The 26395-nt window shown below is 42.9% G+C and overlaps 1 protein-coding gene across 1 annotated transcript in view; it reads right to left on the reverse strand.

Annotated features, from left to right (window-relative positions):
- Positions 1-1303: 1303 nt before the first annotated feature.
- LOC126262334 (adenylate kinase isoenzyme 5) overlaps positions 1304-26395 on the reverse strand; it is a 483860-nt gene continuing 458768 nt past the window's right edge. Inside the window, exons 9-10 of the mRNA XM_049958893.1 lie at positions 14538-14651; positions 1304-4283 (exon numbers count right to left, since the gene is read on the reverse strand). Of these exons, the coding sequence (XP_049814850.1) occupies positions 3786-4283; positions 14538-14651 (612 nt within the window). The 3' untranslated portion in view covers positions 1304-3785. The remainder of the gene's footprint in view (positions 4284-14537; positions 14652-26395) is intronic.

Raw genomic sequence — 26395 nt, forward strand, 5'->3', positions numbered from 1 at the left:
ACATGAAAACATTGAGTCGATATAATAGACAGTGATCTGGTTGGGTGTTTCACATCATGTCAACAAAGTACACACAGGACAGTTAGTCTTCTGCGCTCGTCTATGATACGAAATCAATCGTTCTGTGATAAATAAAGCTGTTTTGGCGTATTTTACTGTTTCTGTTGCCGTTTGCCGATTAATTATTCTTTTCTGATGCATGGCGGCAGATGACCAAAAACAAAATAATAGTATGCTAAGGGGCGGTAGATCATGTGTTGAAATGAGGTAGGAAGTGAATTCTTATTGGAAGACTTCTTCAAATAGTGCATGGTGTTTGATTAATCACTGTGACGAAAACTGAGGCATTTGATTTCTTTCGATCTATAGAGACAGTCACGTCTTTTTATATTAAGATTTTTATTCAACCTCCAAAGAATAATAATTGTGCCATAAACAGAACATTTCTAATTTCTTTTACAATTGGATAGCAGAGATACTCATTGCTCTCTTTCACGAAGTATAATATACAATATTTTGCTCAATATTTATGTGTATGACTTCTACAGTTGATTTTTGTTTATGTTTTTGGATCTTGAAGTGTTAATTGATGTGATTCAGTCCCGTATACTGCTTTTCATTTCATTGTAATTTTTAGGGACGGTGTGTTTATTCCTTAATTGCAACAGTTTAATCATACTTTAGGCAGATAACGGTCCTAATGTTTGTTATCCACATACAAACAAATTTCGATTTGTTACTCTGACAGTTGATTTTCTGCTGATCAGATGGTTAGTATAGTTTGTACAAGACAGAGCTAGAGTTAGCTTTCTTTATTTTGTTTCATATTTGGTTGTTCTCTTATTTTGTATTTCCATGTCACAAATAGAGCGACGTGTGGTTTTTCTTTTACCAGGGATGAACAACGCAATCGCTACATATTGCAATTTATCGCAAAAATATTGACAACCAGCTTATAATAAAAATTTTCAACCGCTCACAATTTCTGCCGTAGCTAAGTAACATGAGTAACATTATAGTGTGTCTATTATTGTGTGGTAGAGATACTATGTTCGTACGTTACGATCAGTGAAACTGTCTGACATACAGGTGGCAGCATCGTTAAGTTCGTTTCTAAGCACTCAAATACACATGGTCACAAAACTACATATTAAGGTAACATATACAAATGAAACTGGTGTAATGGGTTTCACGTTGTCAGCGCGAGGAAGAAGGAACAAGTAAAATGGAAACCAAACTGTTATTTGATTTTTATTGTAACACTTTACATCTATGTTGCAAAATAGAGGAAACATTGCTTTTATTTTGTCCGATATTTGTACAAATTATAAAATCTTAATGTAATAACTATTATAAAACCACTCATTCTGGTGTACCCCTGTCACGTATATTTCCTGTGATCCCATTGTACAGCACACTAACATATTTTTCTTTAATTAAAATACACATTTAAAATTTTACAATCGTGCTTCAAGCTGATGTTTTGGGTATATATTTCAGATCTAGCAGCCTATAACACGTCATTCAATACCTAATTTTAAAATCTCATTACAGGTTCTTGGGATGGTCGCTGGATTCTGTGATGATATTGCTAAACATCATTCCCAAACAGCATAGTGTACCGTCTCAAAGCTTCACACTGAAAAGTCAGGTGTGCTAATTTTCCAGCTTCAGACCGTTAGACAAGGGAATAAAGATGCATTTTGTGCGTTGTGCTCGGAAGTAACGAGATCTCGCCTGGGATCATCGATGAATGACTTGTGAGAGCGGCGAACGCTCTAGGTTTCGCGGGAGGTCGTTCTTGAGCAGACGGAGGGAAGGAGACACTTTGATCTGTATCGCCAACTACTTTTCAATGTGAGCACACAGACGTGTAAGACTTAAGCCAAAGAAATACAAACACATTTGTAAATATCTGAGAAAGTGAACACACAGAAAAAAATTATTTCTTATTTGTAATGAGAAAAAGAAATACATAAACTTCACTACTGTCCAACCGCAGACACGAGTCAAATTTAGCGTATATTTCCCCTGAAATTAAAGTTAACGCTCAAGACGATCTCACGTGCTAACACTCTTTCAGTATCTCTTTCAGCACCAGCAGTAATACATTTGTATCACTATTAGAACTCTTTCAGTCTCTCATTCAGCACCATCATCATTTTATTTGTCCTTTAATGAAAGCTACAGCTGTCCGATCCACTTAAGTATCGCATGGCTTATATAACTATTACACAAAAACGTAAGCAAAATACATCACTGACAGTATCAGTTCACATTCGTGGGTCTCTGATAAGGACTCGCAGAGGCTCATCAATGAGTATATCCATTTGATTTTGATTTGTTGTTTCTTTATGGCCGTTAGGTTCACTTGAAAGTAGTATTCTACGTGCACAGAAACAATTTGTCGTTGTAGATCTTGAATCAAGCAGTCCTATTTCGATTAATTTCTAGCAAGTTTCAGATCATGCTTTCGCGTTGTGACGAGTTTCATATGGGATGTATAATTTATTTGCAAAATTTTGACTTGATAAGAACTATTTTTCCGTTCACTGACACTATTGAGGTAGAGACTTCATGCTACTGAAGGCACTTGAAAACCTGGGTTATCAGTTATCAATGGCTGCATCTCACTCAAAATTAATAATATTACAGATGTGTACCTCTAAAGTCAATACAAATTCCCTTCTCTGTGCAGAGACAACATAACTCATTGAATTTGTACAATAAATACAGAAAATCGCAACGACGAGAAACATTGTTATTTCCACAATGATTTCACAAACTTTCGAGGCTGAAGTTACCCCTTGAATTAAGTCTTTAGTCATTGTTGAACGGTAAACCCTTAGGAATAGTCGGAAACAAATATCGTAAAAAAAGTGTAGTAAAGGTACGGCAAGAAACCTGGACTAAGCAGAAGTTCTGATCCATTCGTATTGTGCGCTTTATTTTGGAGACAACCGATACGAATATTCATTTTAGTACCCCGTTCCGTAAGTAGCAGATTGTTGTTATTCTTGCTTTATCACTTCACGTGTTACTATAAACAACGTTTACTGTATCAAATATAAAATCTGAATCAGCCGGATCACGTTGTATAGGATCTGGTGGAGTCTATCGTGCTTCTGCGTATTTGTTTCTGGATGCTATCTGTGGAGACTCAGGGGCTCTAGCGCTTGAACGAAGCTAGTTCACTGTACGGTTTTCCGAATGTCAATGGTCAGAAGATGTGACATGTGATGTTGCCACTCTTGTTAAAATACGATACAAGTGAACAGTCCACCCAACATCAATCAATTACTGTCAGATTTCTCGAAATATGTGGACATATTACGTAGCTACCACGAGAGAGCGTAGGAAAAGCATTGACACTAGCTGTACTTCAGACGTAAACATGTTGCTGCATGCGAAACATGGAGCTTATTCGTCAGAATTTGAAGAGAACTGTCTCTTCTAGTGAGTCCAGTTCCAGAACAATCCACAGTCGGTGACACTATCGTGTGGCGCCAGCGGAGTTAACATCCATAGTCTAAAACTTACAAATGATCTAACGAACGCCGAGTATCACATTTTATGCCTTGCACAATAGTCCCAATAACTTTAATCACAGATAAAACTCACGCTTCCCCTGTCTTGAAAGATCAATGTACCAGATTCGATGTTAGTTCTGATGCCACGAATGGTACTTCTAAAGGATCTGGCGACAGCATTATCTTGGGAGGGTGAACAGCATTGGAGTTTCTCTGGGGACCAGAAACTGCTGATCCACTACTGCGCAGAGTGTTTCACAGGTGTACATCTCCGTTGTAGTTCTCCACGTGGGCGTACATGTCGCGGATGGTGTCCCTGGAGGGTCGGACGACCCCGTTGGCGTGCGGTTGGTAGTGGGGCTGGTGCGGCAGCTGCGTCTGCTGGAGCTGCTGCTGCTGCTGCTGGTGGACGATGCGGCTGACGGAGTTGATCTCGGGCTGCGCCTCCAGGTCCGTGAGCAGGGTCTGCTGCTGCGGCTGCAGCTGCGGCACGATCATGCCGCCGGTGCGCCGCAGCGCCTCCACCTTGGCCATCAGCAGGCTGTGGAACTCCTGCTGCACCGGCGGCGTGTCCGTGTCGCCGTCCACGATGGCCAGCCGGCCCTCCGAGTCCAGCGTCTTGAGCACGGGCAGCGTGTGCTCCCGGAACAGCTCGAGGCGGCGCCGGAAGGCCGCCACGCTATCGTCCAGCCGGCCGCGGCCCAGCTGCAGCTTTGAGCAGTCCAGCAGCACCAGCTCAGGTTGCTGGTTGAACTAGAAATAAGAGTTCTTCTATTGGTAACTGGTACATCACATTTTAAAACAGTACACTGTTTAATGCCTAGAACATGAGCACGCCTCTAGCATCGATACACGACTTAAACTCGTCATGTGTACTGTTCTTCAGATTCCAACTGCCTTTCTCCTCAAAAACCTTACTCTGCACATTAAACATTGCAGAGCGATATGAAGTGGGACAAGCATGTAATGGCATTTGTGGGGAAGGTGGATAGTCGTCTTCGGTTCATTGGTAGAATTTTGGGAAGATGTGGTTCATCTGTAAAGGAGACCGCTTATAAAACACTAATACGACCTATTATTGAGTACTGCTCGAGCGTTTGGGATCCCTATCAGGTCGGATTGAGGGAGGACATAGAAGCAATTCAGAGGCGGGCTGCTACATTTGTTACTGGTAGGTTGGATCATCACGCGAGTGTTACGGAAATGCTTCAGGAACTCGGGTGGGAGTCTTTAGAGGAAAGGAGGCGTTCTTTTCGTGAATCGCTACTGAGGAAATTTAGAGAACCAGCATTTGAGGCTGACTGCAGTACAGTTTTACTTCCGCCAACTTATATTTCGCGGAAAGACCACAAAGATAAGATAAGAGAGATTAGGGCTCGTACAAGGGCATATAGGCAGTCATTTTTCCCTCGTTCTGTTTGGGAATGGAACAGGGAGACAAGATGCTAGTTGTGGTACGAGGTACCCTCCGCCACGCACTGTATGGTGGATTGCGGAGTATGTATGTAGATGAAGATGTAGATGTAAATATCCTCTGGACCCCGTCCCTCCCCTTCTCCCATTCCCCCTGTAACCAGATCCCTCCACATCCCAAACCATCCACACCATGTTCTTTCTGCAACCCAAAGCGTCCACACACTGTCTTCACATGTCATAATTCCTTCCACACTACCCATTCTTTCCACACCCTGTTATTCCTTCCAGATCCACACCCCACTCTTCCTTCCACACCACTACCCCAGTACTCATTCCACACTCCACTATTCGTTCCACACCATTATTCGCCCTCACCACACTATGCCTTTCACACTCCACATTATTTCTTCCATCTCTCATTATTCCTTTCACAGCACCCATTTCTTGCACATACCATCTATACCCACACCCAACTCTTCCTTACACACCTCACTATTCCTCCAATACTCCACTAACCATTACATACCTTATTGTTTCTTCCACACCCCATTATTCTTTCGACTCCCCGCCATTCCTTCCACAACCCACAGTTAATTCTTCACCTCACTACACCTTCAAAAAATGGTTCAAATGGCTCTGAGCACTATGGGGCTTAACTTCTAAGGTCATCTACTTAAACCTAACTAACCTAAGGACAGCACACACATCCATGGACGAGGCAGGATTCTAACCTGCGACCGTAGCGGTCGCGCGGTTCCAGACTGGAGCGCCTGGAACCGCTCGGCCGCTCCGGCCGGCACTACTCATCCACACCTCATTATTTTTTCCACAGCACATCTTCCTTCCAGAGTCCAATATTCCTTCTGCAACTCACTATTACTTGCGAGTCTCACTATTACTTTCCCACCCCACTATTACTCTCCATTACTCATTTCAATCTCCATTATCCTGAGCACACTTTTCCTTCATCACTCACATCTTTTTCCAAACTCTGTACGACTCATGTTTCACATCTTATAATCTCCGTTCACGTCTAACACCATTCTTGCAACTTGCTAACCTCCTCTTGTTTCTAACTGTGAGCTCTGTGGATGGTAAATGTGTCACGTTTTGTACTTACACTGTATTACAGAATGGTAAGAAACCTGTAGCATACTAAGCCGAATATTTTCTTTGGAAGTTGAAGTTATTTCTACGCTTTCATGTGCAAGAGATATCAAGTTCAAACTATTAGTGAACTGATAATTTGGACTTTTTCTAGTCTAGTTTCAATAAAATGTATCTTGGAAAAGTTAAATAAATATATCTTATTCTCACAGAAAGTATTTAATTCCTACCACACATCTCTCGTCTGAGTGACAACACGTCAGACGCTAGATGCAGCATCTGGAAAACGTGCTGAGGAGCACGTTCTGAGGAGCAACGGGAACTCAACCAATAGCATAAGTAGTGTCACAGGATCAAACGCCCGGCAAAGTGACGCATCGCCTTTCTGCCGTACATTCCCAGAGCGACGGACGGAACCTGTCGTATATTGCGCAAACACGGCGTAAAGACTATTTATAAACCGACATAGAAGATCAAAGAGTGTCTCAGATCGGCAAAGGAGAAAAGGGATCCACTTGCACGTCAGGAGTACACAGCATACCATGTACATGCGGAAAAGTCTATTTTGGAATGACTGGACGATCGATGAACACCAGAATCACCGAAAATAAACGGCAGGTAGAGAAACTGGCCGTGGTGAAGCACAGACTGTTTGAGACCGACTACATAGTAAAATCCGCCTGCATCGAATTGCTTGCTGTAGAGAGAAAACATCACTCCCGCTTGTTCGGAGAAGCTACAGAAATACACAAACATGACAACAGCTTCAACAAGGAAGAAGAAAACATGAAGGTGAACGGATCCCGTATTTCCGTGCTACAGCGAACGACCGATGCAGGTAGCAGGGGTAGAACCGCAGCGAAAAAGACCACGGAAAAGCCTTTGGACGTTGGCGCGCCAGCTACATGTAATCTGCGGCCGCGAGGTCGATTGCAGTCTACTATCAGCAGTGGAGGGTGAAGCTTTGACATTGCCAGCCTCTCGTGCCGGCGAAACGTCAGAAGAATCAAGAAACAAACGTCGGCCGAAGAACGCGAAACAGAAGGCAATAGGTAGTTTGTCAACAGATGGCTACGAAAGCCTTAACAATTTTAAGCATTGCAACTGCCTAATTTTAAAATTAAGCGGGAACAGAAGGAAATGTTGGGGAGCGGGAGAGGGGCTACAAATGTTAGTGGGATACTAAGGCTTGACTACTGCAAGCAATAGTTGTGCAGAGTCGAAGAGGTTTAATTGTACAGGATAATGTCGAGAGCTGCGTCAAGCCAGTCCCTGGACTGAAGACCACGACAAAAATACCACACCGTGAAAGATGTCTCATAATGAGTGAAACTTTTTTAGTACTGAATTGGCCTCTGTTCCGTTGATGATATGTTGGAAGTATAGAATTATCTAACTCGAGTAGTCGAAAATATATTTAACACGAATGGAAAAATTTCGGTACTATGACTATAACCTCAAACATTAAACTCAAAGTTAAACTGTAGGTTTTCCAGGCGTAAGCCCCCATCTGCATCCTGGATGTTAGTACGCACATTGTATCTCTTGCACAAGTCACCATTAACATGAGAAAACTTGCGTTAAAACTGGAAAACTCTCTTTCTAAGTACAGAACTAACCAGAACTGTGATTTTTGCGATTTGCATTGGGAACTAGTTTCAGGAATGAAATAGAGACTTCGTATTATTCTTAGCTGCTTAACGTGATGATGATATACGCCCTTCACAAAATATAATCATATAAAATTGAAGATAATGAACAATAATTTTGTGGTACAAATGTAGCGATATAATCAAACATATCATGAAATGTCGTATTGGTAAGAAGATAATAAACGACGTAAGATGCAACAGATCTTCTGTTTGATCATTTCTTACTATTGAGCACTGATTTTTGATGAATAAGTAACAATCACAGTAAGTAGATAATCAGCTGCAATTAACTCTCTCTCTGATGGTTGACATTCAATACATTCATTTGGTTGCTGTGGAGATGTTGTCTCGAAAGCAGCAGCCAATAATTATTTTCTAGCGTATATTTGTAGTTCTTTGATAAGTATGTGCCATTGTTTTTGCTCTGAGATAGTATTACCTTTTGTCTACAATCTTTGTGCGTTTTCCCGTGTATTTTTTTCCAAAAACTGTAGCATTCTGTAGCTTCCTCTGACTAATAGATACACAACATTATGACTACACGACAACCGTGGCTTGTGGAAATAAACTGCTCATCTGGAGCATTTCCTGGTTGGGCAATATTTCTCTAAAAACTGACAATAGCTTGCAATGGACTAAGTAACATGTTTACATATTCCTGTTGATGCCTTTACCTACAAATTCATTAGGTAGTAACGCTGCACAGAAAAACTGGACTACTATCGACACCCGGCTTACAACTCCTAAACTATTTCCTCCAAATCTACAGACATGAACCAGACCGGCACTTGGACGGCAGGAAGTATGTTTGTCTCATGCCGCATACCATGAGCTGTTTGCATTCGTGACACAGTAAACGGCATCTGTCTTGCGTGCCTAAATTTACCTTAAGTATACTCATTACTTCAATAATTTTGTGACACGTTAGCACAAAATGGCGCAAAGTTTACAGAGTAAAAGTATCTTTGCTGCTGATGCTGTGGTGTATGGAACGTATCGTCGTTGAGTGAATGTAGATGGATACAAGATGACTACGACAAAATATCTAGTTCCAGCGATGAATGGCAGCTGGCACTAAATGTGGAGAAGTCTAAGTTAATGCGGATGAGTAGGAAAAACAAATTCATATGTTCAAGTACAGTATTAATAGTGTGCTGCCTGACACAGTTACGTCGATCAAATATCTAGGCGTATGGTTACAAAACAGTATGAACTGGAATGCTCATGTCAGTGCTGTAGTAGGGAAGGTGAATGGTCGACTCCGGTTCATTGGGAGAATTTTAGGAAAGTGTGATTCATCTGCAAATGAGACCGTATATAGAACACTAGTGCGATCTACTTTTGAGTGCTGTTCGAGCCTTTGGGATCCGCATCAAATCAGATTATAGGAAGACATCGAAGCAGTTCAGAGAGGGGTTGCTACATTTGTAACCGGTAGGTTCTAACAGCAGGCAAGTATTACGGATATGCTTCGGGAACTCAGATGGGAATCACTGGAGGGAAAGCGAAGTTCGAGGAGCACTTCTGAGAAAATTTAGAGAACTGGCATTTGAGGCTGACTGCAGAACGGATCTATTTCCACCAACGTACATTTCGCCTAAGCACCATGAAGATAAGATCGGAGTACGGAGGCATATAGATAGCCGTTTTTCCCTCGCTCTATTTGCGAATGGAGCAGAAAGAGAAATGAGTGGTAGTGGTACAGTGTACACTCCACCATGTACCATGTGGTGGGTTGTGGAGTATGTATGTAGATGTAAACACATCAAAAAATGTTTTGCATCACCCCAGTCCCCAGAACTCCTGAAGGTAGACGTTGACTGTGGATATTGTATCACAGACACAGACCCTTTGACTGTTCAGAGATGTCACTAAACCCGTCCAAAGATATAAACAACCACGCATGAGCAGCTCCGATCAGTTCCTGTTATTCCACCAGGAAGAAGGTACACGGCTCGTCTTGTCTGTAGTTCGACCATCCATGGATGGTCAATACCGCGGTTCGACTGTGTCGCATTGTTAGTTTGTGCCAGGAAGGGCTCTCAACAAGGGAAGTGTCCAGGCGTCTCGGATGGAACCAAAGCGATGTTGTTCCGACATGGAGGAGACACAGACAGACAGGAACTGTCGATGACATGCCTCGCTCAGGCCGCTCAAGGGCTACTACTGCAGTGGATGACCGCTACCTACGGATTATGGCTCGGAGGAACCCTGACAGCAACGCCACCATGTTGAATAATGCTTTTCGTGCAGCCAAAGGACGTCATATTACGACTCAAACTACGCGCAATAGGCTGTATGATGTGCAACTTCACTCCCGACATCCATCGCGAGGTTCATCTTTGCAACCACGACACCATGCTGTGCGGTACAGATGGGTCCAACAACGTGCCAAATGGACCGCTCAGGACTGGCATCACGTTCTCTTCACCGATGAGGGTAGCATATTCCTCCAACCAGACAATCGTCGGAGACGTGTGTGGAGGCAACCCGGTCAGCCTGGAGGCCTTAGACACACTGTCCAGCGAGTGCAGCAAGGTGGAGGTTCCCTGGTGTTTGCGGCCGCTGTGGCCGAGTGGCTCTAGACGCTTCAGTCCGGAACCGCGCTGCTGCTACGGTCGCAGGTTCGCATCCTGCGTCGGGTATCGATGTGTGTGATGTCCTTAGGTTAGTTAGGTTTAAGTAGTTCTACGTCTAGGGGACTGATGACCTCAGATGTTAAGTCCCATAGTGCTTAGAGCCATTTTGGAACTCTGGTGTTTTAGGGTGGCATTATGTGGGGCCGACGTACGCCGCTGGTGGTCATGGAGGCGCCGTAATGTCTGTACGATACGTGAATGCCATCCTCCGACCGACAGTGCAACCATATCGGCAGCGTATTGGAGAGGCATTCTTCTTTAGGGACGCCAATTCGCGCCCCCATCGTGCACATCTTGTGAATGACTTCCTTCAGGATAACGACTCCGCTCGACTAGAGTTCCAGATTGTTCTCCAGACATGAACCCCATCTATCATCCCTGGGATACATTGAAAAGGGCTGTTTATGTACGACGTGACCCACCAACCACTCTGAGAGATCTAGGCCGAATCGCCGTTGAGGAATGGGACAATCTGGACTAACAATGCCTTGATGAACTTTTGGATAGTACGTCACAACGGATACAGGCATGCATCAATGCAAGAGGACGTGCTACTGGGTATTAGAGGCACCGGTGTGTACAGCAATCTGGACCACCACCTCTGAAGGTCTGTATGGTGGTACAGCATGGAATGTGTGGTTTTCATGAGCAATAAAAAGAGCGGAAATGGTGATGCAAAACTTTTTTGATGTGTGTAGATGCATAGCAAAACAAATTTCTGAGCTCGGTGGTGTGATGTACGAGTAGTTACGGAAACTATCTTCATGAAGGAGAAAACACTGGGAACACTTTGCAACAACTAAAGACTTATTGTGTCAAAAGTACGCTGCTGAAATCTGGAAAATCATATGGAGCTGGACAAGGAGGAAACCTTCGCTCATGAATAAGACATCACCACACACGATTGAAATCTTGCACTTTTAAAAACATGCTGACGGCATATCCCGAGAAAAAGCATAGCTGTTGCATGTGGTTTGTCAGGCATATTATATGAGGTGACTTAGCTGCCCCTATCAATGTCGCTTTACCCACCCCGTAATATTACATATGGCCTTTAAAAACCACACGTGAGATTTTTATATTCTCGTGCTCGCTACCTGCAAACTATTACCCCTTCAGAAAATAAATGAACAGGATCTTTTTGTAGGAAATTTAATGTACTTAATAAAATTTGCGTTAGAAGCCGTATTTTTGGAATTATTCAAGAAAACCATACTAAAGTGACATTCACACGCACTCTCACTCCCACATTCAGCTCCCACAGGTCAGGATTTCTGTTACGTTCTTCGTGGCATTACCTTATATCACTGCGTCAGTATTTGCGACTGCATGAATTAGTTCACACATTCGATCTTTTACGGTCGGTATTGACTGATCTTATTACGCTACCGGCCTAGTCGAACTCTTACAAATTGTAAAACTGACGTTTGTGTAAATTTTACCTAATAATTTTGTGAATTGTATCAGCATTCAATAAACACTTACATCATTGTCTTCATCAGGCCTTCTTACTAAGAAACTACTGTTCTTGTAAGGTAAATTTCAAATAGAGTTATTAACATATTAGAAACCCTGACAGGCGACGGATGGGTGTGGGATGGAAGGGCGTTTCACTGTCACGCGTTTCTCTCGAATAACTCTAAAATCGTGGCCTCCAGCGAAAACGTATGCATCCCAGTAGCAAATTTAAATTTCCTACGAAAAGTTACTGTTCACTTTTTGTGGAGGAGTTATAGTTTGCGCATAACGAGAGAGACAATATGAAAATCTCGTACGTGGTTTTCAAAGGCCAGATATAACATTGCATGCTGCATGAAATGACATAGGTAGGGGCAGCTGAACCACCCCGTATATTTTTTACTCACTGCTGCCAACCCACACATCCGAAATCTTTTCATACATTTCCTGATAAAACACTGCCAAATCATTAATCAACTCAACTGGAAACGTCGAAAGACGTGGCAGAATTATTTACATATTACGTTATTTAATCCTTAAGATGACGGTTTCCATTTAAATTAATTACAGTTCTGGCCATTAAAACTGCTACACCAAGAAGAAATGCAAATGATAAACGGGTATTCATTGGACAAATATATTATACTTGAACTGACATGTGATTACATTTTCACGCAGTTTGGATGCATAGATCCTGAGAAATCATTACCCAAAACAACCACCTCTGGCCGTAATAACGGCCTTGATACACCTGGGCATTGAGTCAAAAAGAGCTTGGATCGCGTGTACAGGTACAGCTGCCCATGCAGCTTCAACACCATAGCACAGTTCACCAAGAGTAGTGAATGGCGTATTGTGACGAGCCAGTTGCTCGACCACCAATGACCAGACATTTTCAATTGGTGAGCGATCTGGAGAATGTGCTGGCCAGGGCAGCAGTCGAACATTTTCTGCATCCAGAAAGACCCGTACAGGACCTGCAACAAGCGGTCTTGCATTATCCTGCTGAAATGTAGGGTTTCGCAGGGATCGAATGAAGGGTAGAGCCACGGGTCGTAACACATCTGAAGTGTAACGTCCACTGTTCAAAGTGCCGTCAATACGAACAAAGGGTAACCGAGACGTGTAACCCATACCATCACGTTGGGTGATACGCCACTATGGCGATGACGAATACACGCTTCCAATGTGCGTTCACCGCGATGTCGCCAAACACGGATGCGACCATCATGATGCTGTAAACAGAACCTGGATTCATCCGAAAAAATGACGTTTTGCCATTCGTGCACCCAGGTTCCTCGTTGAGTACACCATTACAGGCCCACCTGTCTGTGATGCAGCGTCAAGGGCAACCGCAGCCATAGTCTCATAGCTGATAGCCCATGCTGCTGCAAACGTCGTCGAACTGTTCGTGCAGATGGTTGTAGTCTTGCAAACGTCCCCTTCTGTTGACTCAGGGATCGAGACGTGGCTGCACGATCCGTTACAGCGATGCGGATAAGATGCCTGTCATCTCGACTGCTAGTGATACGAGGCCGTTGGGATCCAGCACGGCGTTCCGTTTTACCCTCCTGAACCCACCGATTCCATATTCTGCTAACAGTCATTGGATCTCGACCAACGCGAGCAGAAATGTCGCGATACGATAAACCGTAATCGTGATAGGCTACAATTCAACCGTTATTAAAGTTGGAAACGTGATGGTACGCATTTCTCCTCCTTACACGAGGCATCACAACAACGTTTCACCAGGCAACGGCGGTCAACTGCTGTTTGTGTATGAGAAATCGGTTGGAAACTTTCCTCATGTCAGCACGTTGTAGGTGCCGCCACCGGCGCCAACCTCGTGTGAATGCTCTGAAAAGATAATCATTTGCATATCACAGCATCTTCGTCCTGTCAGTTAAATTTCGCGTCTGTAGCACGTCATCTTGGTGGTGTAGCAATTGTAATGGCCAGTAGTGAACTAGAACTCCTGACAGGCGACGGATGAGTGTGGGGTGGAAGGGCATTTGAATGTCACGCGTTTTTCTCGAATAACTCTATAATCGTGGCCTCCAGCTAAAACGTATGTATCCCACTGGAAACTTTAAATTTCCTACGAAAAGTTACTGTTCACTTTTTCTGTAGGACTAATGATTTGCGCGTAACGAGTAAGAGAATATGAAAATCTCGTACGTGGTTTTCAAAGGCCAGATATAACATTGCAGGCTACATGAAACGACATCGGTAGGGGCAACTGAACCACTACTGCCAACCCACACATTCGAAACCTTTTGATACATCTCTTGATAAAACACTGCCAAATCATGAATCAACTCTAGTATAAACATCGAAAGAGCAGAATTATTTACGTATAACCTTATTTAATTCTTAAGATGACGGTTTCATTTGAAAGTAATTACAAGTCTAATGAAACAGAAAAACGCGAAGGGGCGAAATAAATATAATTTTCTAAAATTTCAATTTGATTTAAATTAACATATACTCTACTTAATCCTTTAAAAAGACATAATTCAGTTTATTACATTTATCTTACTCTTTATATTTTCATAGATGATGAAATTAAAAAAAGTCGGTAAGAACATGACCCCGAAAAGGGTAGAGGTGCATTTTCGACTTCAAGTACTGTAAATAACTTCTGTCCGTCAGAAAGTTTAATTTTTCACAATAGTTCACTCAGACTGAGAAAAGTACGGATGCCGATGTGCGGTTTCAGGATCCGTAAGTCTTACCTTGCTTTCAAACTCATGCACTTGCTTCATGTCCCGGGGGAAGCCGTCCATGATGATGCCCTGCGCGCTCATGTGCGTCCTCATCTGGGACTCGACCAGCTGCAGCACGTACGTCTGAAACCACACAGCTGTGGTTAGAGGCCGCTCGCACAATACCTGACACCTCTACAACTTTGTGAAACTATGACACTCTCTAAAACATAAAAAAGTACGACGCACCGTGAAGGAATTATCCGAATGCAACGGAAATCGTTAGATGTGACGCACACGTACAGACAAACAAATATTTATAATTTCAGAAAAATTGGAACATTTACTCTAGAGAAGAAGCTTACAAACTGAGCAAATCAATAACGCGTTGGTCTCCACCTATGGCCCTTGCGCAAGCAGTTACTCGGCATGGCATTAGTTGACAGTGTTGTTGCATGTCCACCCGAGGGGTATCATGCCAAATTCTGTCCGACTGGTGCCTTCGACCGTCAAAATACCGGAATGACTGGAGGCCTCTGCCCATAATGCTCCAAACGTACTCAACTGGGGACTGATCCGGCGACCTTGGTGACCAAAGTGGGGTTCGGCAAGCACTAAGACAAGCAATAGAAACTCTCACCGGGTGCAAGCGGGAATTATCTCGCTGAAATGCAAGCCCAGGATGGCTTGCCATGAGGGACAACGGAACGGGGCATAGAATATCGTCGACATACCGTTATGCACTAAGGATGTCGCGGGTGGTGATCAGACGGATCCTGCTATGAAAAGAAATGGCACGGCACACCGTCACTCTTGGTTGTCGGGACGGCGCCCTCTGGATGGCTTATATATACGGCGCTCACTAGTGCTCTCGTTGCAGTTCGCTGATTGTCCTCGGAGGATGCTTTCCGCAGTCAAAGAAACGTCAGGGGAGAGTCTTATGTATGGACCACGGCATCTCAGCCCGGAAATGTTAAGTGATGACAACACCTGCCGTGAAAGCCTTCATTCTATGATCAACGTCTTATTGATCTGCTCAATTTGTGAAGCTCTTTCTCTTGAATAAATGATCCAATTTTTTCCGAAATTATAATCATTTATTTGTCTGTACATGCACATCAGACCTGCCGATTTCTATCCCATTCGGATAATTCCTTTGTGGTACCACGTTTTTATGTTTTAGAGTGTACATTCCACTGTTACAGGTAGCCAATATGTAGGGCGTGTCATAATTAATAGCGGAAACTGAAACGTGTGAAAATACAGCACAACAGAGTCAAAAGCGTCAGAGTAAACGTGAGTCCGCAAACGAGGCCTTTGCGAGCAAACTGCCCATATGTGATTACGCGGAGCCATTGACTTCAGTAAGAAATATTGTTCGACTTGTTATAAACGTTTTCGACATGTAATGTGTCCTCAACTAAAGGGGCTGAAATGGCATTCGGTTACTATTCTAGACACACATATTAGTGCTTTGCTGGGTGTCAAGTTAATAAGACGTCATATTGCAATTATTTTTACTGTGCGAATCAGACACCTCCCAACATAGAACATCCCAAACGATTTTCAAGGTAGACTGACAAAAATGGTTCAAATGGCTCAGAGCACTATGGGACTCAACTGCTGAGGTCATAAGTCCCCTAGAACTTAGAACTACTTAAACCTAACTAACCTAAGGACATCACACACATCCATGCCCGAGGCAGGATTCGAACCTGCGACCGTAGCGGTCGTGCGGTTCCAGACTGTAGCGCCTTTAACCGCTCGGCCACTCCGGCCGGCAAGGTAGACTGAACTTTTGGAGTTGTCTATCGCTGTTTTATTGAGGCGTAACACGCGTTCCTCAGATCAGCTAAACCCGTAAGTTTATGAATTTCTCCTAATTTCTCTATTTTCATTGATTTACCATTGTAAAACAAACAAGTATTAACATATTTATGACATATTATGCCGATTATCCTAAGTAGACTTACAATAGCACATAATATGGCTGGTTAAAACAATACCGTATTTACTATTTACATGTATCACAAGTGACTGCGTTTAGAAAAAAAATGTAATTCATTGATGAAACTGAAGATACCAAAGTATAATGCAAAATGTGTGCCCCAACATAAATACTAACTTCAAAAGTGAAATAAAGTCTATTTCGATAGTGAAACATAGTTAACATCGGCCTTTCACTGGTTATATGTTAAATATAGAGTATTTTGAGGATTCCACCTTCAACAAAACATAATTTTTTGCAATTCATTATTTTCCATATATCTTTCGGTGATCTTATGCTATTAGCAGTTGGTTTCTCTTTATTTTACTTAACAGTACTTTGGTTATTCACGTACAGGTGCTATATTTATACAGTTTGTCACCTGCAATTTTTTTATGGTACTTTTCAGGTTAAAAGTGCTCTAAATACTGTGTGGATAAAAACGCTTTTTTGCAATGTTTATCACACACCCATCTGCTTCTTATTCATGTTGTTGCACGTCTTGTACAATACGGGGGATTTATACCAACTATGCAGTTAGGAAGAATAAAGAGAAATTCAGCGACGATAGTACAACGTAACCCAAATACGTATGACAAATAATGACGAGCAAAAAAATGTGTTTCGCTAAAGTTGTTCCATCAACACATACTTATTTTTTAAGTTAATATGGATACATACGAGTCTTCTGATTTAAAAAATCAATTAAAGATAAGTAGCTAATTTAGCTAATTTATAAATTTTGTCTCATATCAGCAGCAAGAGAGTAGTAGAGGATACCATACATTTTTCTGAAAGATTATTGCGTTCATATTGAGGAAGTCACACACATCCGTAATCATGAGAACGAAATCTTTTAAAAATAAGATGGATTTGTAGACTAATTAATTTTTGAATTGTAATTACAAGGAGACAGGAATGTTGCTGACGACACATTAATTAGTAAATGGCCCGAATGTTTACTCCAGTGATGCAGTAGTACAAAACTTATAAAAGAACGGCTTGTCATAGGGAACAGAAAAAGATTGTTAACATTACAATGCGCATTTGGTCACACGACTTTAGATTCTGATCTTACTTCATAAACTTTTGTAAAGTAGCCCGAAAAAAAGGAGGAAAGGAAAACTGAAGCCGTCAAGAAAGCGGAACTCATTATGAATGAGTCCGTTCGATAATTGCTGTGTCAGACATAAGCAAGTGTGGAGTGAACCCAACAGATGGCAGTGCAGGTGCTCGGCAGGAAGTATTTAGAAGGAAATTAATTACACAAATTGACTTGAGTTCAGAAGTTGTTCGAGAAGGCAGAAGGGCATCACATTAAGTATATAGCACAGGCGACGGACATCGCACAGGATCGCTCAAGCTCTTACTCAATCGCGATAAACAAAATTAAAACATCGCTTCAGTAATATCTACCTATTAGATCGTAGGCGAAGAGACAGTCGAACTGCGCTGCTGGGTTCGACACATATAAATGAGCACAAGAAATGCTTTTGAAAGTATGACGTAGACCTTTCTGCACCGAAACAAAATTATGGCGTGACTGAGGCGATTTTCGCACGCCGCGCCGCTAGCGTCTTGTTGACGGAAATGCGTTGTCATGGTGTCACATATCGATTTCCTTATTGCGACAGAGCTGTTGGCTATGACAGATGTAAGAGAAAGCGGGAATCGATAGCGCGACGCAGAACAATAACACGGTTACCTGCTAGAAACCATAGTCGCTATCTACGATGGTGAATTTGTGATCTTCCGTCATACAGTATAGCGTTCTGCGGCCCCTGTGTCTAAATCATGGTTTTCCGGGTATTTGCATGTTTAATCTGTTGGCGGCTTACACATTTCGTGACGTGAAAGGGGAAATAGCAAGGTATTCGGTGTGCGTGAAATGGTACCTTGTGCAGTCGCTCACACTGCAAAATCTCCACCGTTGCAACTTAATGCATCACGCCATTCACATATGTTTACCCCCAATAATTGACATACATGGTCATTTTTCTCACAAAGTGTTATTTATTGTGCTCACCTGCGGCACGACTGTGACACACACTTAGATGCTCTTATAAAGCTTTTCCAATAAGTCGAAGCTGGAAGTTTTACGAGCCACTCGAATACAAAAATGGTTCAGATGGTTCTGAGCACTATGCGACTTAACTTCTGGGGTCATCAGTCGCCTAGAACTTAGAACCAATTAAACCTAACCAACCTAAGGACAACACACACATCCATGCCCGAGGCAGAATTCGAACCTGCGACCGTAGCGGTCGCTCGGTTCCAGACTGTAGCGCCTAGAATCGCACGGCCACTCCGGCGGGCCACTCGAATACCTTACGAAAGCAGCAGCCATCTAGCGGCACACCGCTTCAGTAGGCAAGACCATAAGCGATTTGTACGAGAGAGAACCCAAAAAACCGGAATTATTTTTTAAAATCTATATATTTTTAAATTGTTTACATAACAACCTTATCCCCTTCAAAATGCTCCCCATTACAATTAATACATGTGTCCCGCCGCTGCTTGAACTGTTCGGAATATCTTTTGTAGTCCTCTTTAGAAATGGCTGACAGATCCTCCCTCGCTTTTTTCTCGACTTCTACAGTGTTATCAGATTGGTTTATTTTCATGCCCCTTTCCACGCGTGGAAATAAGAAAGCTCGCACGGAGCCATGTCACCCGAGTAAGGTGCGTGAGGCAGCGGAACCATGCCATTTTTAACCAAAAAACTGCGTAACAGAGATGGCTGTGTGTGCAGGTGCGTTGTCGTGGTGGAAGAACCAGTCTCCTGTCTGCGACAAATCGTGTCTTTTTTGACGAGCACTGTTGCGCTAACTTCTTAAGATTTCCAAATAAAAGGTTTGATTGACGGTCTAACCTGGGGGAGCACACTCTGAATGAACTACGCTCTTGGCATCAAAGCAAACAAGCATTGTTTTGATATTTGATTTGGTGTGACGACTTTTTTTGGACGGAGTGATGACGATGTCTCCCATTGGCTTGTCTGTTGCTTCCTTTCTGGTTTGTAATCGCAGCACTATGACTCATCGCCAGAAATGACCTTTGACAGAAAATCTGGATCAGTTTCAAGCTGTTGTTTCAAAGCACATGTTTCAACTCAACGTTTCTGTTGACTGTCAATCAGAACCGGCGGAACAAACTTGCCAGCAACCCTTTCCAGTCCCAAGTTTTCCGTTAAAATTCGAAACGTGACCATGATAACCTACTAATCTTTGACAGCTGAGCAGTTGTCTGTCAACGGTCTGTGAACACAAGCTCTCGAATTTTTTTAATATTTTCGTCGATTAGGGCGGTTGATGGATGCCCAGAACGAGATTTGTCATCAATTGCTGTGTCGCCATTGTTAAATCGAGCGAACGACTCTTACACTTAACTTTTTCCATAGCATCATCTTGGTAAGCTGTTTTCAACAATAAAACAGTTTCAGCAGTATTCTTACCGAGTAGAAAACAAAATTTCACAGCTGCACGTTCTTCACTTAAACTCACAAAGCAGCGCTAGCAAAAAGAATCAATGTAGACGAACGGGAAAAGTCTGGTCGACAACAAAGGCGGTACTGAAGTAACAATGAGTTGCGCTATACACTCCTAGCAGCAGAAATGCATACTACACAAGCTTCGCCCCCGGAAATGTTTTTTTTTCTTTTTTTTGTGTGTACACCCTCGTATACCCCAGTTTCTTGTGACATAGCTTGTTATACAAGTTTTTTACACGTTATAGGAGGAAACTGCAATTTAATCAGGAAAGCGAACTGCGGAGCAAATAGTCGCTTTGCAAGACACACAGCATTAACAAAAGTGAAAATTGCCAAAGCATTCGAAAAAAAGATCCTGTGAGCAATCCAAGGGAAGGGTCTGAATTTGACGAATGTCTGGAACGCAACCTGCCTCTCATGCGTAGTACCAACAGCGAAGTACGGAGGAGGTGCCGTTACGGTACGGGTGTTTCTGGTGTGGTCCCCATTCTGCGGTTAAAAGAACGCTACATGCAGAAGGATATGAACACATTTTACAAAATTGTGTATTGCATACTGTAGAGAAACAATTTGGTATGAGAGTGTACCGTGTCATAAACCTTTGTACACTAGATGTCACTAGAGGCGGACCCCCCACCCTCCCCCCCCAGCAGTAAAGGAGGCGCAGAGTAGTGTGTTGTCAACAGAGATACGAGGGGTGTTTGAGAATTCCGTGCAAAAGTAAAAACTACTTACGTGTTTGGGGTGAACCATTTTTTTATTTTACGACATAGTGTCCTTTTAGACTTATACACTTCGTCCAACGCTGTTCTAATTTGTTAATGCCTTCCGAATATTAGGAATTGTCCAAGTCTGCAAAATAGCTATTAGTTGTCGCAATCTCCTCCTCGTTTGAATAAAATCTTTGTCCCGCCAGCCATTTCTTCAAACTGGGGAACAAATAGTAATCCGAGGGGGCCAAGTCTGGAGAAAAAAAATGGTTCAAATGGCTCTAAGCACTATGGGACTTAACGTCTGAGGTCATCAGTCCCCTAGAACTTAGAATAAGTTAAACCTAACCAACCTAAGGACATCACACACATTCATGACCGGGGCAGGATTCGAACCTGCGACTGTAGCAGTAGCTCGGTTCCAGACTGAAACGCCAAGAGCCGCTCGGCGTCAAGTCTGGAGAATAAAGGGGGAGTTGGAATCCTATTTTCATTAATTTTTCGAGCACAACTGCTGAGGTGTGTGCTGGTGCATTGCCGTGATGGAAAAGGACTTTTTTGTGGTCCAATCGCCGTCGTTTTTCTTGCAGCTCGGTTTTCAGACGGTTCAGTAACGATGAATAATATGCACCTTTAATAGTTTTACCCTTTTCCAGATAGTCGATGAGGATTATCCCTAGCGAATCCCGAAAAACTGTCGCCATAACCTTTCCGGCCAAAGGAATTGTCTTCGCATTTTGTGTTGTATATTCTCCTTTGGTAACCCATTGTTTAGAGTGTTGTTTGGTCTTAGGAGCATAGTAATGTATCCATGTTTCATCCACAGTGACGAAACGACGCTTAACGTACTGCGGATTCTCCCTGAACTGCTGCAAACCATCCTTGCAACACTTTACACGATTCCGTTTTTGGTCAAGCTTGAGCAATCGCGGAACCCATCTTACGGTTAGCTTTCTCATGTCCAAATGTTTATGCAAAATATTATGTACCCGTTTATTCGAGATGCCCGCAGCATTAGCAATCTCACGCACCTTAACTCTTCTGTCATCCATCACCATACCACGGATTTTATCAAGGATTTCTGGAGTCGTAACTTCCACAGGGCGTCCAGAACGTTGGGCTTCACTTCTGCCCATATAGCCACTCCGAAAATTTTGAAACCACTTATAAACTGTTCTAATCGAAGGTGCAGAGTCACTGTAATGTTTATCAAGCTTCTCTTTTTTCTCCTGAGGCGTTTCGCCTTTCATAAAGTAATGTTTAATCACCACGCGAAATTCTTTTTCGTCCATTTTTTGACAATCACTCGACTTCCTTGTTTCACACGAAAGCCAAACACAAATAATAGACTAATATGGCTGAAAATAGGTGTGCGTTCTTTCCAAAGATGCTACTAACTAAACATGACCTTGATACGCGCCGGTGGGGCCATCTCTCGGACTTTGCACGGACTTTTCAAACGCCCCTCGTACAGTAACAGCAGAATTCGCCGGTCGTGAGAACGTAGTGGCTTCGAACATGGACTAGTCAATGAATGTCACCTGAATAATATATTCATCAGGGAGATTTAAACTCCTCTAAAGCTGCCCAAGTCGAATTTGGTGTTACGGTTGTAAGGGGAAACGCTAAGAAACAACCGCGGCTGAACCAAGGACAGGTAGACATCATGTACTGGCAGACTGGGATCGTCGAGCGTCGCGGAGGATCGTTGTAGAAACTCCCACGGAATCAGCGCTAGGAACCACTCGTGAGTCGCAAAGCGCTTCCGGCAGTCCAGCTAGATCAATGACTGCGCAGAGTGTCAAAAAGAACGGAGTACGATGGTCAACAGCTTCTCATAGGCCAGACACCTCTGCAGCCAATGCCAAGCGACGCTTTAGGTGGTTTACAGAGTAGAGGACAGAGTACTGGACAGTAGATGACTGGAATCGACTGATTTGGAGTGACGAATCATGCTATACTCGCTATGCCCTGTGACAACCCCATGGAACTGCCTGTCATCACGTGTAGTGCCAGCAGTGAAGATCGGAGAAGGTGCGACAATAAAGTCATGAGACTGATGTGAAAAAAATGTTGCTTACCGTTTTAGTCAAGTTTAGTGTTGTCTCCTTCAAAGTAGTTCCCTTCTGATGGCACACACTTTTTCCAGCGATTCTGCCATTGATGGAAACATTTCTGGAACTCATCTTCTGCAATATCCTCCAAGACCCTCGTCTCAGCTTTTTGGACATCTTGTGCTGTTTGAAAATGGTGTCCCTTGACCGCCGTTTTGAATCTTGGAAATAGAAAAAAAAGTCGCACAGAGCGATCGATATCTGGTGAATAAGGTGGCTGTGGTAGTACTGAAATTTGTTTTGAAGTTAAAAATTGCTGTACTGACAGAGCCGTATCGATGGCGCATTATCGTGATGCAGAATCCAATTATCAGCAATGTTGGCACGGACACGAAGAACCCTTTTACGAAGTCTTTCTAAAATTTCTTTGTAGTAATACTGGTTAACTGTTTGTCCAGGAGGCACCCACTCTTTATGAACAATTCCCTTGGAGTCAAAGAAGCACATAAGCATGCATTTCACTTTTGACTTTGACATGCGAGCTTGTTTTGGTCTGAGTGATCCCTTTGAGCAACATTGCGAACTTTGGCGTTTTGTCTCTGGATCATACTGAAAAAACCAACTTTTATCACCAGTGATAACACGGCTCAACAACTATGGACTGATTTCCGTTTGCTCTAAGAGATCAGCTGCCACATTTGTCCGTGTTTCTCGCTGTTGAGGTGTTACATTTTTCGGAACTATTTTTGCACAAATCCTTCTCATACCAAGAACTTCATTTATTATTAGACGAACCGTTTCTCGATTGATATTCAGTTCTTCTGCAATCATTTTCACGGATAATCTTCGATGAGATCGTACGAGTTCATGAACCCTGGCCAAGTTGACATCCGTCTGTGAAGTTGATGGTCATCCACTTCGGTCTTCATTTTCAACATTCGTCCTGCCTTCTCTAAACATTTTATGCTAACGAAAAACTTGAGCTCTTAACATAACCTCCTCTCCAAAAGCGTTCTGAGGCTTACCGTAAGTTGTCGTCGCGTTTTCACCCAATTTAATGCAAAAAGAAATGGCATACCGTTGCGAAATATTATGCAGGTCCATTTCCGTGACGAGAGACACAAACACGTGTTAACTTATTAAAGCACAACTCACGACTGAGCAGTTGCATCAATGTGCTGCTTGGACTAGAAGCAGCTTATAGACCAAGGTCAAAGATATTGTGCCTACGCAAGCCTGAAGGGTTACCACATCTTGCAAAGAAAACCAGCCTCATTACTTTATTGACGCACTTCGTAGATATGTTTTTCGTGGTTGTCGTGTGGTCCCGTTATTGCACTTGAAACAACGCTAGATACAGAAGGATACAAACAAATTTTACAGATTTGTGTATTTCGTATGTAGAGGAACAATTTATCGATCGTGACTGATTGTATCAGCATGACAATGTGTCATGTTATACAGCACAATCTATGGGGCAATGGTTTGCGGACAACATCCCTTACATGATGTGGCTTCCGCAGAGTCCTGACATGGATTGAGTGAAATACCTTTAAGATGAGGTAGAAGGTCGACTTCGATCCACATCCCAGCGCCTAACGTCACAACCCTTTCTGGTTTCAGCTCATGAGAAAAGACGGGCTGCCATTCATCCACAGACATTCAGCCATCTCAGTGACAGTGTCCGCAACAGATTTGAACTCGACACATCCCATATTAATGTCCACTAATATATGTCCGGATACTTGTAATCAGATTTTTTATGTGGGCAGGCGCTAAGCCATGGTTGACACACATTCGTACTACCAAGGTAGTTACCAGCTTCTACTGGCCTCAAATTTTTGAAACCAGTGGGACCTTCCAATAACTCCTTGAATCACAGCTTCGTATTGACATTTATGTCACACTGAGACACACCAATCCTCTGCCTGTGCTTCCTCGACTAGTTTTCCTATCCATAATTTGAAATGGGAGAATGGCAGATTGACGTTCGGTTTCTAGCATTTGGATATGCTTCTAGTTTTTAAGAGATTCAGATATAACTTTGGAGTCTGTACGTAAGGGAAAGTTCTACAGCCCCGTATGTCGACCAAATTGGAGAGCAACTCGAAATGCTGTCTCTTCTGCGGTAAAAACTGACAATATGAGGGCAACTTTGAACCTCTACTTCTCTATAATGCTTGAGAAAAGCACAGTGATAGGGCAGCGCTCGTTATATCTACGTGTCGCTTCTATTTATTGTACGAAGGATGAGCGTCTGCTTCCCTTCCTAGTTCCATAGCACGATCATAATGAACATGTCGTGAATGGTTGATATATTTTGTCAGCTAGGAATATTTATTAACTGGTAGGTTTGATTCCATGTGCGTGAAGCAACTAGATCCTCTGTAGAAGATAAGTTGGTTAGTTGGTTGACTTGGGGGAGGGGACCAAACAGCGAGGTCATCAGTCCCATCGGATTAGGGAAGGATGGGGAAGGAGGTCGGCCATGCCCTTTCAAAAGAACCATCCCGGCATTTACCTGGTTTCAGCTCATGAGAAAAGATGGCCTGCCATTCATCCACAGACATTGTCATCTCATTGACAGTGTCCGCAACAGATTTGAACTCGACACATCCCATATTAGTGTCCACTAATATATGTCCGGATACTTGTAATCAGATTTTTTATATGGGTAGGCGTTAACCCATGCCTGATACACAATCGTACTACCAAGGTTGTTACCAGCTTCCGCTGGCCTGAGGTTTCTGAAACCAGGGGGAGCTTCTAATAACTACTTGAAGCACTGGTTAGTATTGACATTTATGGGAAACTGAGAGACACCAGTCGTCTGCCTGCTCTTCCTCGAATAGTTTTCCTATACATAATTTGAAATGGGAGAATGGCAGATTGACGTTCAGTTTCCAGCATTTGGATATTCCTTTAAATAATCTCGCTTCTATTTTTCAGTATATTCAGATATGAATTTTGAGTCTGTACTGTAAGAGCAAGTTCTACAGCCCTGTATGTCGACCAGATTGGACAGCAACTCGAAATGCTGTCTCTTCTGCGGTAAAAACTGAAAATATGAAGGCAACTTTGAACCTATACTTCTCAACAATGCTTGAGAAAAGCACAGTGCTAGGGCAGCGCTCGTCATATCTACGTCTTACTTCTATTTATTGTACGAAAGATGAGCATCTTCTTCAGTTCCAAGTTCCATAGCATGGTCATTATAAACATGTCGTGAATGATTGATATATTTTGTCAGCTAGGAATATTTATTAACTGGTAGGTTTGAATCTATGTGCGCGAAGCCAGTAGATCCTCTCTAGAAGATAAGTTGGTTAGTTGGTTGATTTGGGGGAGAGCACCAAACAGCGAGGTCATCGGTCCCATCGGATTAGGGAAAGATAGTGAAGGAGGTCGCCGGCCGTGACCTTTCAAAGGAACCATCCCGGCATTTGCTGAATCGATTTAGGGAAATCACGAAAACATAAATCAGGATGGCCGGACGCGGGTTAGCTAAGTCTGGCGCCAGCTATTGTTCTGCCTCACAGGCTGCACGTTCGGTGTTCTTCCACGGTCACGGTATATAGGAAGCTTCCTCAGGATTGTGGCATAGCCACCTGACTGATGACCGTGGAAGACAACTAGAAGAAGTCATT

Source organism: Schistocerca nitens, chromosome 6, assembly GCF_023898315.1.
Source record: "Schistocerca nitens isolate TAMUIC-IGC-003100 chromosome 6, iqSchNite1.1, whole genome shotgun sequence".
Lineage (NCBI taxonomy): Eukaryota > Metazoa > Arthropoda > Insecta > Orthoptera > Acrididae > Schistocerca > Schistocerca nitens.